The sequence below is a fragment of the Malus sylvestris genome, chromosome 14 (assembly GCF_916048215.2).
Source record: "Malus sylvestris chromosome 14, drMalSylv7.2, whole genome shotgun sequence".
Classification (NCBI taxonomy): domain Eukaryota; kingdom Viridiplantae; phylum Streptophyta; class Magnoliopsida; order Rosales; family Rosaceae; genus Malus; species Malus sylvestris.
Window position 1 is genome coordinate 26552490 of NC_062273.1, and position 20054 is coordinate 26572543.

Here is a 20054-nt window from a genome sequence, read left to right on the forward strand (position 1 = left end):
TTGATCACACAAACAATGATGATAGTATACTGTGATTAATCGCCAAAATTAGAGAAATAAGAGAGCAGCCAAAATAATTAACCCATGTTAAAAATAAGTGTCTGTTTTTTTTTTTTCTTCAAACCCTAACAAAACCTCTCTTCTCCCGGCCATATCATATTAATCACACACAAAAATTGGGAATAAATAGATAAAAATAAACCTCAGAATTTTAAGAGCAATCAATCAAACCTCACGTGTGTTGTTACACAGCAAACTACTACACATGTGGGAAGAAATGACGACCACCAACGATGACCATAAAGATAAAATCCGACCGCCATTCCCCCGCTTTATGAGTGGTGACTAGTACTATCGTGCCGATCGTCACCCCCGCCGTGGTGTGAGTGTGAGCCACTTGCCTGCTGCGAGTCTGAAACACCTGTACCGGACATGTGCCGGTACGGATTGAGTCCAGCGAGCATATTCAACTGCCCGTCGCTCATGTTATCGCCATCATTACCACCACCACCACCGCCCGAGCCACTCAATTGTTGCTGATTAGGCAACACGGTGACTGGGGCAGGGAAATTCATAAAATGTAAGCCACCGGGCATCGTTCCTCTATACAGTCCACTGTTGTTGACCGAAGCTGGAAAAGTCCAAATAGGGTCTCCGCTCATAACTTGGTTGTTAGAGTTAGCCAGCATCCAAAAATTAGCCGGAATCTGACTGTGTGGGTGGCTGGCAGGGACCACACCAGTGCTCGACTGCAATAAGTACCCTCCTCCACCACCACCACCACCGCCGCCACCTCCCATATGATTCAAGTCCTGCTCCGGCGGCCGACGCTTCCTCCCTCCCAAGCTGCCCTCCCCTGCCGACGCCGCCTCCGATAGATCTAAAGACACAGTATCCCGGAGCTCCTGCTTGGCTTGCAACATGGAAGCGTGCATGGTGTTTGTTTGGAAGTTTAGGAGAGTCGAAGAGCTGTCAGAAGATGAGAGGCCGATGCCCTGAAAGAGGCTCCGCCGCTGGTTCTGTTGGAGAGAGAAATTCGGGCTGTAATAAGAGGATCTTAGCTGCGAGGGGACCGACATGCTGGAGCCGGAGCTGCGGAGTGAGATGTTAAGTGACGTGAAGTTGGCGGGGATTGTGCCGGTACCGGTGGCGGCGATCACCGCGGGCTCGGCCTGCTGGAGAAGCCACTCAATGGTTTCTCCGTCGGACTTGTGACCTAGCTCGCGCGTGAGCTGGAAGACTCTGGCGGCGCATAGAGCCGGCATTCGAATGCGGCGGCCTCGGCCGTCGACTTTCGTGTGGCGGTCCTTGGTGGAGGTCCGCTTGGGGGGTGGCTTTTTGGAGGGCTCGGGGGAAGAAGCTTGGAGAGCTGAGGTGGTTGTGGCTGTGGCAGTAGAGGCCGTGTTGTTGGTGGTGGTGGGGTCGACGGTGGTGATGGCTAGAGAAGGGTAGGGGGAGGTGGAGTTGGAGCAGGAGGCGGCTTCTTGGTGATCTAATTCTTTTTTCTCTAGCAACTGGAAGGGGAAGTTCGGACGGTGGTGATGTTGTTGTTGATGTTGTTGATAGTGGTGGTGGTGGTGGTGGAGTTGATGATCATCACCTCCTTCCATGATCGCATGGGAAAGAGAATTATGATCGGGTTGTGGAGGATTTTGTGTGAGAAGAGTAGAGAGAGTGTGGAAGAGAGAGAGAGAGAGAGTGCAGAGATAGAGAAAGAGGGCTTAGTTTAGTATAATTGGGTTTTGGTGGGTCTCTCACTCAGCAGCAGCTCAACTCAGCTCTCAGCTCTCTTCAGTCACTTAGTGACAGTATTTTTACAGGACAAATCTGTTTTTTTCCTTCTGAAAATAAATAAATAAAAATTCACTGGTTGTTGGTTGGCTGGAATTTGTGTACGAAAAAAAAAACTGAAATTTTGATTTAGATGATATGTTTTGTTAGAGAGTAGCTAGAGAGAGAAAGAAGTATGGACTAAAATGGTCCTTTGCAGAGAGAGAGAGAGAAGATAAGGGAGGGAGGGAGGGAGGGAGGGAGGGAGGGAGGGAGGGAGAGAGAGCTGGGCAGGCAAGCTTTAAGCAACAAAGATAATGAGTGGGAATTATATTATTATATGGGTGAGCTTTAAAAAGCAATTTTTTTAGGAAAGAAATTGCTTTGTTATTGTGCTGAGCTTTTTCTAGCTTTCTTTCTTTTATATTGTAATTGTTTTTTAATATATATAAAAATATAAATTACACAAGTGATGGTAAAGGAGGCAAAAATCAAACTCAGTATTTCATATGCATAAATAAATATTCTTAAACACTTAGATCAATTACAAGCATCTTTCATTTTTTTTTTTCCTTTTCCTTAGAGGAAAATATCCAAATATCCATATGATCAAACACCTAATATATATCAAATCAATGAATATTTAGCTTTTTATTTAATTATTAAACATAGAACTTCAAATACATGCATGGATAAATAAAGAATGTTTATTAGGATTTCAAAAATCTCATTATACACTCCTCACAAATATATTTTTATTTCTAATTATAGAAAGTTTAGGGTGCAAATGACAATATAAATATTCTTAAACACTTATCAGTTACAACCATCTTTAGTTTTTTTTTTTTTCTATTCCTTAGAGGAAAATATCAAGATATCCATGATATCGATCAAACACCAAATCAATTAAAATCTAGATCCTATAAAAAAATTAATATCTAGATTTTTATTTAATTTTGAAAAATTTCAAGAGGGAGAAGAGGAAAACGAGGATCAAACACTAGACTTCAGATACAAAAAATAACTGTTTTGAGCTGCTTGCACTACAAGTCTAAAACTCCTTTCCAAAATTTTCATTCTGTGGAGGAAAATATCAAAACATCTATTGCCAAATATCAAATAACATTTAGATTTTAAATTTCAATTTTTTGGGGAATTTTCAGGATATGAGGAGGGAAAGGGGGGAGGAGGAGGGTGAAGGGGTTCCCCTTTTTATTATGGTTGGACATCCCCTTTGGCTCAGACTCTCCACGTGAGGTGCTCCTTTTATCATTCAATCCATAAAGACAATGGTGGCCGAGGTGGGACCCAACCCCAAGTCAAAATTTTTTTTAGAGACTTTGAAAAAAGAAAGATTACATAAAATGGGTCCCGGTCTCATTCAAGTAATCATTTCGTTTTGCCTTTGGCCCTTTGCCTTTTGCTCTGCACCTTTGCTATTTGTTAGTTGCTGGCAAGGAACTTCGGGATCCCTTAAGTCCTCCAACCAGTAAAATATCTTTAAACTTACCCTCCTCCTGATCTCGATCCTTCTTGCTGACTGTTGCCTATTGGGCCTATAATCTTTGTTGGCATTAGGGTGTAGTCTCTAGGTTTCAGACATGTTCCATTCGTCTCTTTGATCCAAAACCCTACTTAGGGTTTGCTTATGCAAGTTTTTCTTGGGTACCTGGATTACTTATTAGTGCATGTTGTGAAGACTTGTGACTTAAGTGATCACCGTAATGTTTATCTATGAATTAACAGCAAGAGTTCTAGTATCGCATTCACGACAAGAGTTGTTTTGGTTAATATTTGAACATTGGACTGCAAATGTGTGGAAGCCTAGAGATACCAATTAAAGGGAGACTTGCCCGAGGCCCAAGCATCAAGCCCAGATACAAATTGGTGCATTCCCATTAATGCATAGGCCATGTGCCTATGATTTAAATATCAAGTGATAGGGACTAACTCACAATCAACCAAAAAGCACTTTTTAGTGGCAAGACAAGTAAAAAGCTAATGACTTACTACCCTCCAAGTGCTTTCGGGTAAGAGCGAAATCACTACAGTCAAGCTAATCTGCCTATAAAAGGAGGAAGAGGCCCCAGAGACAAGGACACTCAACCAATCAAACAAACAAACATACAAACTCTACTCTCAAGCCAGATTTGCATCTTAAAGCTGTAATCAGCCCAGATCTCAGTCATTTTCAAGATATCTCTTTCACAAAAGCTATCTTTTGTCTAGTTTAAAGTCTGCTATCACCCCTAGTGATATAGTATCGATTCCCTTGGGTAAACTGGTTTACCATCCACCCTTTTTAGCATAGAAACCTTTGAAAACTCAAAGAGAAGTGATTGCAGGAAGTTCAACCTTACCCGACAAGGTGAAATCTTGCTTAAAGTTCTTTGTGTGTTTTCTAAGATAATAAATCTACTGCTTAATGTATTCTCTAGCATGTATTCAAGTCATAGTCATCTATTTTCCTACTTTAAAAGTCTCATTTGCATCTGGATCTGGTCAGCTTAATGGATATGCTTTCATTTAAAACCAATCAAGAACCAAACAAATGACTTAAAGGATTTGGACTCCCCTCATTCGAATATACAAGATTATAAACTGAAAGTCCTTGGTCACAAGGCAAGAAAAAGAACTTAATGTGGACTTAACCCATCCACGACAATCATTTGATAACAAAAAGTTCGAGTAACTTGGGCCGCAAGTAATCTACTAAATACAATCTTGTTCTACGTATGCTATACTGAGATAGCAATGGCACGCCTAGCACTTGGTTAGTTTTGATTACGAGCCTCAAGGCCTACACCTAAGACCCGACAAAGGCACCTTTCAAAACTAACTATATCCTCTTCTTGTAGGACATCAGCAAGCAAGAGCCCGACTACACCTCCAAAGTGTCAATCTCTTGGGGAGCTGTGCTGAGAGTCAAGGAGCCTTCTTCGGAGAAATCTTTGCCCGAACAAGAGTTATATATTATGAAGTTGTACTTATATTTTTTATTTTGGTATATAGATAAATGGTATTGAGTTTAGGGTTTTGGTATTCCTTATTATATTGTGGTTGGCCTATAGGTTCCGTTCGAGTTTCGGAAGCATCTTCAATTCTTTTGTATATTTTGATTCCTTTTTTGTACTATATAACGACGGTTAGGTGGTATTAAAAGTTTTTGGTTTTGGTGTTCCTTAATAGATGCTAATGTGGGTTACCCTTCGGGACAAGCAGATGGCCCTGGATGATCAGCAGTACTCCTTCCAAATTTTAAATTACAAAACATGCAGAATATGCAATCATGATCGAACAGAGCTACTGGTTTTATGTGCAGGCTGCAGGCCCATCTAAATCATTTTGGTTTTCTCTCAAGAATCTATGTTAAGGTTTGTTTACATTCATGCTGGTCCATAAATCCACTCATTTGACCAATCTACTTAATTAAATTAATTAGTTAATCAAATTACAAACCCCATTGGTTTTCTCTTTTAATCCATTTGCATCATTAATTAGACCACAATATATATTATGAAAGAATGTTCTGTCTATGTTGAGCTGAATTGATCTGAATATTGAGCTTTATGCAGCTGGGAAAAAGTTGTATATATATTTGCAGATTACTTGCTCTAATATCTGAAAATTGCCAACTTGAAATAGATTGGATGCTTTTATTGAGCATCACAGCTAATGTGATCTGCTCCACACAACATTTGATGTGATATACTTAATCTGATGGTATTGTTGTCTTTTGCAAATCAAATGAACATGTGGCATAATCTGATTTGGTAGTTTAAATAGGGTGGTGCTATTCACGCACTCCGTTTTACTTTTCATACACCCCCTTCTATCACTTGATCCTCTTCAATTCATTCGATCCGACCGAAAATTGAGAGGATGTGTAAAAGATAAAAGGGATTGTGTGGATAGCACAATCCCTTAAATAAAGAAACTGGATGAATAAAGATGTCGATAGATACATAGTTACCAATATTGCTATATCAAAGAAAGCAAGTCTTAATCTTTATATAGCTGGTTTTGAATTTCTCAGGTTTGTTGTCAAGTACCAATTTACAACAGAGAGATAATGACTAACATTTTTGACAGTTTCTTGACCTGATTGTCACAACCACTGTTGATTTTTAATGCCCTTTATCTTTTCTTTTTCTTTTGTATGAATGATTTGCACTGCCTTCAATCTTTACGTACGTATATTTAAAACTTTGTAGGGTCACTTGGTTTATGATATTTGCAGAAACATATTAACTATCAACTATACTACAGTTGAAAGGAAAATGATTTTTAGCACTCCTGTTTTCTTCTTCTGACTCTGTTTTTTTTGTTCATTTGTTCTCTTTTATTTTGATTAATTTATTCAATCAAATAGCTAAAAACAGAGAGAAATGCGAGAGGAAAAAATGTGCAAAAATAATTTTCTAGTTAAAACTTTGCGCATCATCGTTTGTTCTATTCTATGACAGTTAGGGTTTCACTGTATTATAAGAGGTCTTTGAGTGAAAATAAAAGGTATTCACCGCAAGTAAATATATATCCTGATCAATTCCTAATAAATTTAATAACTTCCCCCCACTAGTTTAATGACCTTTTTTTCTTTCTTATAACTTGAACGAAATCTAATGGGGCTGCATTTGAATAAGTCCATTGTAGCATGTGGCAACATCTGATTTGATATGGCAGAGTTTACTGTAAATGACAGCTCTGTGGGGTTACTGTCGAAAAATGTGAACCAGGAATTAGCAAAATGTTGCCTTTCTTTGAGACCACATGCCTTGCCACTTATGTAATGCCATTGAACGAGACAGCTTACCATCTTCTTCAGCTGTGCAATTGTTAATATCTTACGGAAAACTATAGAGTCCTCTTCACACTGGCAACTTTCTGGATGTAAAAGTTGAAACCCTAAACCTAAATTCAAATAAACATATTAATCTATATTGCCTCTGCTACAAGCTTAAAACTCAACCTGAAAGCCTTATCACACTAAATAAGTTGGCTATAAGAGTGTGCTTCCTTCTCTGCACTCACGTTTAGATCTCTCTCTCTCTCTGAAATTGAGACTAATTTAGTGTAGATTATTCCTATCATTTATCAACAAAAACCCAAGAAAACTTTGTCCTACAAAACCTGCTAAGCTAGTTTTTATTGGTCTTTTGTTAGGGTTTTTCATATATATATATATATATATTTATATTCTTCTTAGGCTGCTTACAATTGGTTGGGTCCATACAATTTCACTATTGGAGTTCGCATAAACAAGGAACTTAAGTTGTTAATCAATCAAACACTGGTTGGTTTATTTGGGAAACAGCTTAGCCAAGAATAGAAGTTTTCCCACTTGACTCGGGGCTTGTTTTGCTCAACCAAAACACTAATCGAAGATTGTGGACCTTGTTGGAAGCACTGAAAAGAAACCCTAAAACTTTTTAATTTAGAAGCATGTAAATTGTTGGAAAACTTGGGTCTAATGGCTATATTAAATCACATAAAAATTTAAGAAATAATTCATGCAATTATATATCTAAATTAATGCATGTATATGAGTAACCAATGTTAAATGAACATGATATAATGGATTAGAAAAACCTAGAAAATACAGTAGAGGCAAGTGTTGGACACTTTGTCCTTACGACAAATTTACGGCCCACTACGGTGCTCATGGTTGATGTGCATGTCTCCTCCCAAGATACAACGACCCCTTCCTTGTAATAGTAGCACTCCAAATCACAAGGCTCCATGAACATGATTGTGTTGAAAACTCTCTCATATGGACTCAATGAGACTCTAATATTTAGTACACTCTGTATGATTATGTAAAACAATGAAAAATTATTTTGTGATTATAAGGGGCTTCCCTATTTATAGAATGTGAGACACCTCTTTGGAAAGCATGTGACTATTTATGAAGAGTCAAAAGTTGCAACTCTTCATTTAAGTAGACAAATCTTTATACCAAAAGACTCCACTTCTAATTTCCATTCGATTAATAAATTTAATATAATAATATTATTATCAAATTTTCCAACATAAATATATGTGAAAAAAAAAAGAAGGGTTTTTGGTTATGGTCTTTAGATTGAGAGTAGTAGAGACAGTTGGAATCTTGGCCTTCATATAGGGCTGGAAGTTGCACTGGAATATTTTGAAAACGGAGGGAGTTGAGTCACATCACTTTCTCAACTTTTTGTCTGCCTCTATTCCGGACTCTTCAGTGACTTCATCATCCTCAATAAAAGAAAAGAAAAATAAAGGGAAAGCCCCCTCTCGGGATCCCTTCTGTGATCCACACCTTCCCCTTTCTTCGTCTGCACTGCATCTGCATGCAATATTTATGTGATTTATGTATATCCCTCATCACCACTCATCACTATTCACTTCCTTGTGATAAGTGTGAATCATGATGAGTATATCCTAAATCTGGTTTTGTTGCAAGATTTTTATGTGTTAACTAATTCCCAAGAGAGTTTGTCACATATTTATGTGGTTTATGTATATTAATTTGTGATTATGATTTTTCATACGCTAATTTCTTAATGGAGTGCACCAAAATGAAATATGATCAGGTCTATGATGATTAATGGGTTATAAGGTTCTACAGTATGAATTCGACTGCATGAATATGTACGTATGCAATTAAATGACTTGATATTGATCTATACCTTAGAGAATGATCAATGAACCTATCGATCGATCAATCTAAAAATTGCAACTGCATTCACATGCAACGGATTAGGGTTCGAGAAAATTCTGTTTTCCATTTTCCACTTCCAGGGGCAAATTTTGAGACTAGGCTCTAGGCAAGCATGTTGCTTTGTGGTTCATATAGTTGTTTCCGCTTAACAAAGGGAAACATTATTTGAAAGTCAAGAGGGCTACTCCACTAAAAGATATATCACTTTTCTGAACTTGAAAATCTTCAGTACTTAGCTGCTCATTATAATAATTAAGTAAGGTTAAGATTATACCTAATCTATATAATATTATTAAGAGAACCCTCTTGTCAAGTTTTTCCCCATTTTTTCCAATTTTGCCCTCATTTTTTATAAACACTATTGACAAAGGAGGGCAAAATAGTAAATTTGTACCTTTTGACAAAATGACAATCATATACTTATTTTTCCAATTTTACCTTCATTTTTGATACACAATATTTACATAAGGAGGACAAAACAGTAATTATGTAATATTAAAAAAAGGAGAAATTAGGTTCTCATCCTTCCTTTTGCTACTCCATTGATTAAAATCCTATTCCTTTTCAATTTTTGATCGAGGTCCTTGGTTATTAATAACATCATTAATTATTTCAATAATAAAATATTTTTTATTTCTAAATATATTATTTTAATGTTAAAAATGTTACAATTAGTATATTTATATTTATGACTAAATTTTTTATCATATATTTTTAGTTTTAGTTTGTACCCATTTTTAATTTGTAATTCTTTTTTAACTTGTACCAATTTTCTTTTTCAGTTTTAATTTGTACCCATATATTAATTTCTTTTTGTGCCCATATTTTTTAAAGTTTATTTGTATTTGTACCCATATATTTTTTTGTATTTGTACTTTTTATTTTGCTAAATGTACCCATGCTAATTATATGTACCCATTCATGTAAAACTTTTTAATCTTAAAATGTACTCATTCTTCAATATACCAATTTGTTATATGTAAAATGTACCCTTTTTTTATATAAAGTCTATTCAATTTTTTTTCTAATCCATTTTTAAACTTATATGGGTACATTCTTTTTTCTTTGATTTTAAAATGTATCCATGTCAAGTTTAATCGAAGAAATTTACTAATGTTATTAAGCCTAATATCTTTTTTTTTTTTTGTGATTTTAAAGAATGTACCCATGTTTTGATACAATAATGTTTTTGGTTAATTTTGATGAATGTAGGTGTAGCCATGTCTATATACATACACACACACAATAGTATATTTATATTTTAATATTTTTAATCCCACAAATTATGTTTTTTTTAATTTAAAATCTCATTTATATAAACAACTAAAATTTCTAATTTTAATGTAAAAAATATGGTAACGTACATAGAAATAAATTATTACATTAATTTCAGGGACGATCAAAAATTAAAAACCAACAAGGTTTCAATCAAAGAATATTCATAACTAAGGACCGCATCCAAAGTCTCCCTTAAAAAAAATATGCACTTATTAAGAGAAATTATGCACACACACAAAGTGTGTGCTCTCTGCTAATCTATATATATAAGAACTGTATCTAAATCGTACTCAAATGTGTGAATAATTAAGTATATATTCCCAAGCAATAGTGGTGCCTTGCCTCAGCAAGAAGGAAAGATCATAATTTTGATCGAGCAAAAGATGATAATTTGTAGCACCAATGAGTTTTTTGAGATGGATTGTTGCTTTTGTTGCACCAATGAAAAAAGTCAGTTTGGATGACATTTTCCTGTCGTGCCAAGTTGCTAAAATCCATGGCTACACTGAAAGCCTTATCCCAACCAAACTTAGGGAAGTCCAATCGGAGCATAGCAGCTAAGCATGAAAAGACAATGAACCAATCACACTATCAAAATATCTGCCTTGGACAATGGACAATAGGCAATGGACAATGGACAACACATGGTGTAATTTTAGTAGTTACACTTTCACTTAATGCTGTATCATGGCATATGACGCTACGTACTTGTATAATCGTGTCTTGTAAATTACTTTACAACACATTCTCAACACGGTGTAATTTTGGCTTCCAGTAATCAAATTTGCTTTCCCTTTTATTTTACATGTAGTCTCTAAAATACAGAAAATTCCAAAATTTGATAAATTTCATCACTGCCACCATCACAGGTCCACTGTAGACAGTGACTAAGCATAAGTACAATTTTTTCCCCTCCGGATCTAATAAAACTGAACCTGCTGAGCAGGCGATCCGGACCGTTGAAATTTGATTCAACGGCTACAAACAGGGGATTCTCTAAAAATTATAATAATTGTAGTCGTTGTATCAAATTTCAACGGCCTGAATCGCCTGCTCAGCAGGCTCAGTAAATATGGATCCGGTTCCCTTCCAAATTCACATTTGTTCGCAGGTTGAATTAATTAACTAGCAATAACCTTCATATCATCGAAGTATGCGACCCACACAAGCAAAATGGCTTAGGTGAGCTTAAGAAGCTTCCATTTCCCCCATTTTAATAAATAAACTTCTTGGTCTTAGATAACGAAAAATTCTTCCGTCATTTTGAATGTCACAATAAGGGTATTTCAAACTAATCACATATTTAAAAAAGTTAGAACACAAATTATGGCACCGTGTAGTTGATTAAGAATATAGTCGTTGTATCCCGAATAATCAAATGTTTTATAAAAAAATGTAGTAAAAGAATGATAAGAAAGAAAAAGCATTTCCTTAAAGAATATAACAAAATCTGTTATCCTTTTACATTTACTTTTATAGTGCTTGGCCTAAGATTTGATATGAAAACAATCTTACTTTTACACCTCATATCTTTGTTCTTTGCAGTAAAAAAATAAAAGCAAAAACCATAGGCATCGGATCCAAAAGAGTACTAATTGCATCCAAATTTGAATTAATATATAATAAAAAAGAAAAAAAAAGAAAGAAAGAGGAACTCAACTTAAACTTTTTAGCTTCATAAAGATTACTATAGAATTTTTCCAAAAAAAAAAAAAAAAAAAAGATTACTTTAGAAAAGAAAATTTGGGTTTGTCCAAGTTAATTGTGTGCTGTTCCCTCATGGTTCGAATACCAGCTTATTTCTTAGCTTAGATAAATTTAATGTAGATTTTTTAAAAGTTATTATAAAAAAAATGAAATTTTCAAATTAAGAAGAATGTCTTTAGCCATTTGAGGTATATATTTAATTTCATTCTCTTTCTGCATGTAATGAAAAGGCAAAGAAATTAAAAATAAAAGGTTTTTATTATGTTCATAAATAGAGAACATATATAACACGGGTGCATCGTCATGGTGATATTCTGCGCTAATGAAATAAGATGTGTAAATATCAATTCACATGTTTTTATTTTATTGGTATAAAATGGTATGTAACAATATATTCGGGCCATATAAGTTGTTATGCCACATATAAGATGACTGCATTTTTTCCCTATAAGATGACTGCATTTTTTTTCCTCCGGTGGTTAGAAAATAAAAACAAATGCACGTGCTTGTTTAAAGGCATTTATCAACTTTGTTGGCTGTGAAGTGAAATCCACATGCTTGCGCCAGTATACATTAATCATTATATTTGTAGTTTTGAAATAAAAAAATAAAGGGTTCCAACTTAAAATCTAATTCAAAATCTAGTCTAAATTAACCAATTATGCAAATTAAATCTGACTCGTTGATATTTAGCAGGAATATAAAGAGTACACGCACAATGTAGGATTTAACGAGGTAAAACTCACTATTGAGAAAATTCTCGTGCTACCAAGCTAGAAAACACTAAGAAAAATGAATACAAAAAGAATTACAAAACTCATCAACTAGACACTCATACTAGCTGGCAACTTTGTATTCACGCTTTGCTACTCAATCTCTCTTCAACCTTCGAGTGAAAGTGACACGACACTAATGTGGCCATCAATCACTTTCTCCTCAAACTTTGCAAAATACTAACGCGATCATGCAAAATTAATGTATGTACGATGAAATAATTTTTTAAGACCAATCAATTACAAAAATCACATGACACATTTTTTTATTTCCAATTAAGCTTAAATAAAAGCAACATGAAATATATTATTTTTCTCTTACAAATACATGCTGTCAAAAAGCCAAAGTAGCAATAATACCAAATTCAGGCACCATTTTGATTGAAAGGTCTAATTTTTTAGAATAACCTTGATAAAAGCACAACTAAATAATAAAAATGTTTCCAAAGTGAATGAATCTACTTCCTTCTAGGGTTTTGTTGGGTGCAAAGACTAAAAATTTCCAATGTGATGTCATACTGTCGTGCAATATTAACGTGTTATAATATGAATTGACGATATTATTGATGTGTATTAATATTACGCGTTTCCGTATTAAGGATATATGCGTGTAAAGAATAAGCAATACATTACGCATTCCCCGTGTTGTAACATATTTACATGCATGACGGTTTTGTCACGAAAAGAATGCTCCACGTAGTTAACATGCATATGCATGATGGTCTCTCACAAAAACAATGCCTAATATATTGAGAGGCATCTAATTAGTTAATTAGAATTACAAAACTCATAAGACAACCTCAATTAACCCTTTTTTTACAATGGCTCTCGTTTTGCTTCCTGTCTCAATAATTTTCATCTTCCTAGCTTACAAACTCTACAACCAGCAAAGATTTACGCTGCCCCCGGGACCATATCCATGGCCGATCATCGGAAACCTTCACAACGTGGGGGCGGTTCCATGTCGGTGTTTCTTTGATCTGTCACGAGTTTTCGGTCCAATCATGTCGGTCTGGTTTGGTCCGAATATCCACATTGTGGTCTCGAACCATGAATTGGCAAAGCAAGTGCTCAAAGAACATGATGAGAAACTAGCACATAGGCACAGGGATTCGTTCATGGCTAGGATCACAAAAAATGGTGAGGACCTTGTGTGGGCAGATTATGGTCCTCACTACATAAAGCTCAGAAAAATTTGTATGCTTGAGATTTTTTCTCCTAATAGTCTTGAAATTTTCAGACACATTAGAGAAGATGAAGTTAGAGAAATGGTGCGGTCCATTTTCGCAGATTGTAACAAGTCCGATGGAAAATGTTTGGAGGTCAGAAAATACTTGAGATCTGTAGCTTTCAACCATGTTACAAGGATGGTGTTCGGGAAGCGGTTTGAGAACGAAGAGGGGTTGCTCGACCAGCAAGGTTTAGAGATTGTGGAGATTTTGGATAGTGAAAAAAAACTCGGTGCATACCTTCCAATATTGGTAGATATTTGGTGGCTTAACTGGGTTTTTCGGTTTCGGAACACGGAGATTTCGAGACACGTGGCGCGCAAAGACAGATTCGTACAAGCGATTAAGGAGGAGCATGCGGTTAAGGGTGAGATTAGCAGTATTGCCGGTGCCAAGCAACATTTCATGGGAGCATTGCTTGATCTTCAAGAAAAGTATGAACTTGGTAAGGATAATGTTGGAGGATTGGTTTGGGATATGGTCATTGCAGGTATGGACACAGTTGCTGTCTCAGTTGAATGGGCCATGGCCGAGTTGATCAAGAACCCCAGGGTGCAGCAGAAGGCCCAAGAGGAGCTCAACCGCGTTATCGGGCTCAATCGGGTAATGACCGAATCCGATATCTCAAGCCTTCCTTACCTAAAATGTGTAGTCAAGGAGGCACTGAGGCTGCACCCTCCAACCCCACTGATGCTACCCCACAAGGCAAATGCCAATGTCAAGATTGGTGGCTATGATGTTCCTAAGGGAACAATTGTTCATGTAAATGTTTGGGCAATAGGGCGCGATCCGACACAGTGGTCCGACCCATTCAATTTCCGCCCTGAAAGGTTCATCGAACAAGAAGACATTGAGGCGAAGGGTCACGATTTCCGGCTTCTTCCTTTTGGTGCAGGAAGACGCGCGTGCCCGGCAGCACAGGCAGGCACCACCCTTGTTACATCAATGCTGGGTCACCTTTTGCATGGCTTTTGTTGGACATTGCCTGAAGGGGTACAGCCCAAGGAGATCGACATGTCCGAGGGCACAGGTTTGGTGAGCTACATGCTGATCCCTTTACAGGCGGTCCCTAAAGAGAGATTGCCAGCACACTTGTACATGAATTAGGAAGTGATTTCTGTACACCCGCCCTCGAGTGTACAGAAGGGTGTGCGGAAATTATTTCTCCATGAATTAATACTACTAGAATTAAATAATAAAATGATGCCAAAGAACTTCCAACTGCATAATATATCCTCACTGAGGCATTCAAAAACAAAAGGAAAAGACCATTCTAATATTGTCATCTAGAGACCTGCATATCAGGGAGAAGCCACAAGCCAAGCCATCGTAACAGAGAAACGCCACGGAGAGAGTAACAGCAGAGCCGGAAAACCAGACTGGCCTACGAGAGCAGTCGGGCACCTGCATGACAGAACGCTGTCAAGAAAGAGTCATGATGGTCACCCCCTGTAACCTTAAGACTTTAACTTATCGACTACTGTAGACTCACTTTACACAAGCTGTTAACAAAGCAGCAAATGCTAAAAGATTTGTAGACCCAGATGAATGTTTATTTTCCGTCATCCTCATCACCATCTTCATCATCATCTTGGTCATCCTCGTCATCGTCAGAGTCGTCGTCTTCATTCTTTCCCTGCAAATAGTCAAACCTCAAAGATTAAGATACGGCATTTCCTGCAATACTTTTCATTTTCATTTTAGTTATAACGTATCAAGGAGCTACGCATGTTGCGGGACAGTTCAAATGGAAGCACAGTAAACAACCGCATACAAACAACTACTAAAACTATTTGAAAGGCAACTTGATATAAGCCTCCAATTTATACAGAACCTAGATGAACGAGAACTCTACGAGAATACATTTACACACATGAATTTAGCAATGCAGGAGTTGCACAGTATGATATCACTAACAGCAGTTCACCAAAAGTAGGCAGTTCACTTTTTCAAAGATGCAAAAAGCTACAAGTACGGGTTCCACAAGCATATCCTAGACCACCTAGGACTTTAACATGCAAAAAGCCTAACAGAATTCTGCTTGCGAGGTTCAATTTATCAACATTTCTTACACATTTATGTAGTTCATGGCAAGACATAACAATGATTAAGTCAGAAAATAACATCTAAAAGTTATCTTCATTTTTGAATCACGTGGCAAAGCTTAAAATATCTAGGGTTTAGAAAGTACAAAAATTCCTTATGTGAACCTCAAAATCTTCATGTATGCCACAAACATTTAAGCTTTAGAAAGTACATATTCCATTATTTGGAGTATTTTCACTTCACTTGACATATAAACCCAAAAGAATCTACATGTACCTCTTCATCAACTTCCTCATCATCAAATTCCTCATCATCATCAGCCTCCTATGTCAAAGCGGACATGAGCTACCATTAGAAAATTAAGCAAGCAGTAAAAGCTTCTGCGAAATACTTAAGTTATGCTTGAGTAATAGGGAAGTAAGGTAAAGCAGAAGTTACATGGTTGAAATAAGTAAGAGGATTGGGCCACAAATCCTCCTTAATAACCTCCGCAATCTGCAGCATGAAATTAAAGTTGAGAATACAAGAGTAAGAAAATTTTGAGATTAATGCATAGCCCTTGATACCATATTGAAATACAACTAGAAACTAACCTCGTCATGAATCTCATCCTCCAAAATATCTTTGTGCTGACTATCACTGAACCAGCTAAAGAAGCTGTAAAGAAAACAACAAGGGTTGGAGGAGTTTCAGTCAATATGAGGTAATTCGAAAAACTAATGAAAAGTGTTTTCACGAGGTTCATCCTAACAGGTTCCAATCACAAACCTTTCCTCAACCTGAGGTCGCTTGTTCCCTTTCTTATCATGATTAACTCCATTAGGAATGCCCTTCACAAATTAGGTATGCAGTAAGTTGTAATACCCTATCATAATTAACCAGAAGATATAAATTGAATGCAAGAGAAATCTTATACCATTCCCTCTTTCCATTTTATGGATGTAGCAGTAACTTTTGTTGCTTCATCAAGAAAAGTAAAGGTCTTTGTAAGCTTTGTGTCTTCAAAATAAGGATTGGGGCTGAACACCTGTACATTTTAAATAATAAACAATGGTTACAATCTCAATATACTCTGTAACTGAAATAAAACATAAAACACGCCTTAATACGATTCAAAGATAAAAAGGCAAAGTAAAAGAGAAAACTCACAAACGTGATGGCGTAACCAGATTTCACGTCCTTGAAGTCCTCAACTTCCAGAGAAGTTAGATGCTTGAAAATCTATGAAAACAAAAGGAACGATGAACCCAGACTACTAGAAATGATGGGCAAACAAGAATCAAATCTGAAAGCTTAAAAATAAAGAATCTCCATGATTTCGTTGATTATGGAAGAGCAAGAAGGGACTGCGAGTAATTGAATTGCATAATTAATGACCATCGACAGATATTTATTATTGATGGATTAATTAAAGTTATAAACAGAAAGATGCACTAATTAATTTTGGAGTCACATGGGAACAAATGCTAACCTTTTGATCCTCTTCAGTCAAAAGTTCACTGAGCGCGGGATGGCTCAAGAACTGCAGAGTAAGGAGAAAATAAATTATTCAAATACCGCTTAAACATAATAAATTCTTCCTGCATATAAATAAGGATAGATAACTTACAGCAGTTAACCAAAAGTCAGGGATGGACTTAATGATACCATTTCGCTTATCGTAGACCGGCCTGCGTACCTCATTATACTTCTGCTCCACTTCCAGGACTTTATCACTGGCTTCCTCATTGATCTATACAGCATTCATAAGAAAACATTAAAATCAAATGAACAAGGTTGGTCCCCTGTGATAATCCATAAGTCCAAATTGATACAAGTGAATTGTAGCCACCAGAACAAGTATGTCTCAGAACTTAAAAATGACCCCGTGCAATTATAAAAATTCAAAGCAATACGCATTTTTATAAGAAACATAATTAATTTAAAAGAGAACAAAGCACCACACATTCATATTTATGAGATGCTTGGCCTTACAAAGCCACAAAGTACAAAATATAGCATGGGTTCAACCCCACCTCAATCAAATTTAGCCTAGCCTTACAAACTACAATTAAATTTAGCCGCTATTAGTTGTGTGGTTATAATAAACATGAAAAATGGGAACAGAATACAAAAGAAAATAACTCTATATTTTCCTTAATCGAGCTGACAGTTTATGCACTTACGTCACTCGTCGCGTGCACAACCCCGCCCCATTATGGAATAGAATAATTGAATTTATTGCTGAGCTGGTTATTCAAAGCCAATGATTGGCTACCAGATTTTGTCTTCGTCTAAAAGAAGATTGGTTACTCCCCTATCTCCATTGGTCTTTGGTGAGAGAGCGCTTGATCGGTGAGCTATTATGCATTCTTTCAACAAGATCAACTTTTTGTTTGGGGTCCAAGACAAAAGTGAGGAACCGCCGTCTAACGCTGATTTTACCTCTCGCAAATTCTTTTCAAAATAGGCAAGATTGGACGAGTGCTATTATGATCAAAAGCTACCAAAATTGTATTTTCTTCTCTATATTTTCATGCATTCAAACTTCACAAAATGTCAAACCTTAAATTATTTTCCTTCCCTTTTACTCTCTAGTCAAATGTAACCCAAACTATGGTAAGGAATCTAAACAAACAAGGAGAAAATCTTATAACCAAAAGCAGCAATCCAAAATTCACAAAAACGAAACACATTCCACAGTTAACAATTGCAACAATTGGTTAGAGCATCCAGTGTTCTACAACATATATGAAAATGCGAAGCGCAAAGTTCCCACTTATGGCCGTCTATATAACAAAGCGACTTTAAATTCTTAGAACCAAAAAAAAAAAAAAAAAAAAAACCAATTTTCTACCAAACCAAGCCAGCCACCAACAGATCCTTTTCTGGGTTAATTTCCCTATATCCAGAAAACCAAAACCTGAAAATCGAATCCCTTTTCGACTCATGCATGCCCTAGAAACCAATTGAATTTCAAAAACAAGAACACAAGAGCACAAACCCCTGAATTGGCAGAAATTTCCCAAACAGAACATCGTAATGTTCCGTTTGGTTCAATTATGGAGGCAAAACAAGAATATGCAGAGATAGGTATGAGGGTGCAACCTTTTCGAGCTCGTCTTGGACCTCCTGCAACTTCTCGATGGAGAGGACGAGCTTCTCATCGATGTGGTCAGCGTTCTCGTCCTCGGGTTTCTCTGAGAGCTTCAGCTTCTTGCCCTTGTCAGCCACCATCTTTCTTCGAGCTCTGAATTCTGATGCTCTCTCTCTAAAACCCTACCGCTCTCTCTCTCTCTCTCTCTCTCTCTCTTCTCTCCTCGAGCGACAATGCGAGTGTGTGTGAGAGAGAACAAAAGGGGTAGGGTTTTGGGGGGGTTTATAATCCGCTGCGGGAAACCAACGGTTAAAGTACGGACAATGAGCCACTCAGCTATTGACATGTAGTAATAAAAGATGGGTTGACGTTTGACCGGCCCATAAAACCATATTGGGCTGGATCAAATGCTTTAAAACAATCCCAGGCCCATTCTATTTTTTTATTTATTTTTGGTTTGGTTCAAGCACGTTGTAAATATTACTCAACTATCGAAAGAAAATGTCATTGGCAAAAAAATAAATAAATAGAAAAATAAATAAAAGACATTGACATTCTATAAAAATCATTTTCCACTTCTATAAATATATTTTATTTTGGTTATAAGGAGTGTTACTAACATCTTATGATATGTGTGAATGACATGTTTATACCATATTATTTTAAAAAATATACATATATTATAACATGAGTAAATTAGTAACGGTGGTAAAATTTCGCTCAAGAATTACTTACCTTAAACAAAATCAAATGTGTTTTGAAATACATAAAGAAACTGTATTGATACTTGCAAAGATCCATGTGAACAAGTTGGTTATTTCATCAATAGAATATGGGGATTTGAAATCTGACAGAAAAGCGAATATTTAATACTGTTCTAAAAGTATTTGCCTAGGTGGCCTGTCACCATCTTGATTAATTGTCAACCATTTGAAAATTAAGAAAGAGCGTCTAAACCTGACTAGACGCTTGCTTAGACCCCTGCCTAGGTCACGACCCTTAATTAGATAAAAAATAGATAAATTTCATTTTGTATTTTTATTTTTCCAATAAATTGTAAGAGACTTGTTAAATGTCCATCCCGTCTTCACCCTCTTTTCCGTCATGTCTTTTTACTCTATTTCTACCGATAAAAACTAAAAACAAAATTGTAATCAAATGGGCTCTAAAAGATGATAATTTTTTTATTTCTCAAGTATAACCCTGTTGCATGCATAATGCCAGCCCAGAAGCGGACTTCAATGCACTCAAGGGTGACAAGGGACTCAGCGATCGGTCTTCCGTTCATGGGCAAGTCCCGGAACTTGCTGATGAACAGGAATCAATCTGAGAAGCAATGAGTTTTTATTAAAAGCATTGAACTCCACACGCCACAGTTTTATCAAAGATTGGTTTTTAGCGTGACGGTGTGATCATCGTCATAGGATGTCAAGCTGGACATAGGATGGAAGGTAAATTCTCTGCTTCCTTAGATTGTCTGC

The 20054-nt window shown here is 36.6% G+C and overlaps 3 protein-coding genes across 5 annotated transcripts; 1 reads left to right on the forward strand and 2 right to left on the reverse strand.

Moving 5' to 3' along the window:
* Window positions 1-2031, reverse strand: LOC126600772 (transcription factor TCP14-like). Its single transcript, XM_050267418.1, has one exon. The coding sequence runs from the start codon at window positions 1608-1610 to the stop codon at window positions 333-335; it is 1278 nt and encodes a 425-aa protein (XP_050123375.1). The 5' UTR covers window positions 1611-2031; the 3' UTR covers window positions 1-332.
* A 10884-nt stretch (window positions 2032-12915) lies between these two features.
* LOC126599158 (cytochrome P450 98A2-like) lies at window positions 12916-14558 on the forward strand. Its single transcript, XM_050265495.1, has one exon. It carries the CDS (start codon window positions 13044-13046, stop codon window positions 14556-14558), a length of 1515 nt encoding a protein of 504 aa, XP_050121452.1. The 5' UTR covers window positions 12916-13043.
* A 94-nt stretch (window positions 14559-14652) lies between these two features.
* On the reverse strand, window positions 14653-18995 carry LOC126598931 (NAP1-related protein 2-like). 3 transcript variants are annotated; one of them, XR_007615014.1, is made up of 11 exons: window positions 18585-18976; window positions 17107-17229; window positions 16969-17019; window positions 16647-16718; window positions 16414-16524; window positions 16266-16327; window positions 16091-16154; window positions 15936-15992; window positions 15774-15821; window positions 14944-15087; window positions 14653-14855 (listed from the first exon to the last, which is right to left on the reverse strand). XR_007615014.1 is itself a non-coding variant. In XM_050265321.1 (10 exons), the coding sequence occupies exons 1-10, from the start codon at window positions 18711-18713 to the stop codon at window positions 15004-15006; spliced, it is 732 nt and encodes a 243-aa protein (XP_050121278.1). In that variant the 5' UTR covers window positions 18714-18995; the 3' UTR covers window positions 14653-15003. The 3 variants fall into 3 exon arrangements, 2 of the variants coding, with proteins under 2 accessions (XP_050121278.1, XP_050121277.1); XM_050265321.1 differs by having other exon boundaries at window positions 14653-15087; window positions 17176-17229; window positions 18585-18995; XM_050265320.1 differs by having other exon boundaries at window positions 14653-15087; window positions 18585-18977.
* Between the last annotated feature and the right edge of the window lie 1059 nt (window positions 18996-20054).

Bases quoted from the DNA above. Each gene is read 5' to 3' on its own strand.
- LOC126600772 (XM_050267418.1), bottom strand. From the start codon at position 1,610: ATGGAAGGAGGTGATGATCATCAACTCCACCACCACCACCACCACTAT.
- LOC126598931 (XM_050265320.1), bottom strand. From the start codon at position 18,713: ATGGTGGCTGACAAGGGCAAGAAGCTGAAGCTCTCAGAGAAACCCGAG. The intron at 16,719-16,968 runs GTTAGCATTTGT...TTGTTTTCATAG, and splicing joins TGACTGAAGAGGATCAAAAG to ATTTTCAAGCATCTAACTTC. The intron at 16,155-16,265 runs GTTTGTGATTGG...TTTTCTTTACAG, and splicing joins CGACCTCAGGTTGAGGAAAG to CTTCTTTAGCTGGTTCAGTG.
- LOC126599158 (XM_050265495.1), top strand. From the start codon at position 13,044: ATGGCTCTCGTTTTGCTTCCTGTCTCAATAATTTTCATCTTCCTAGCT.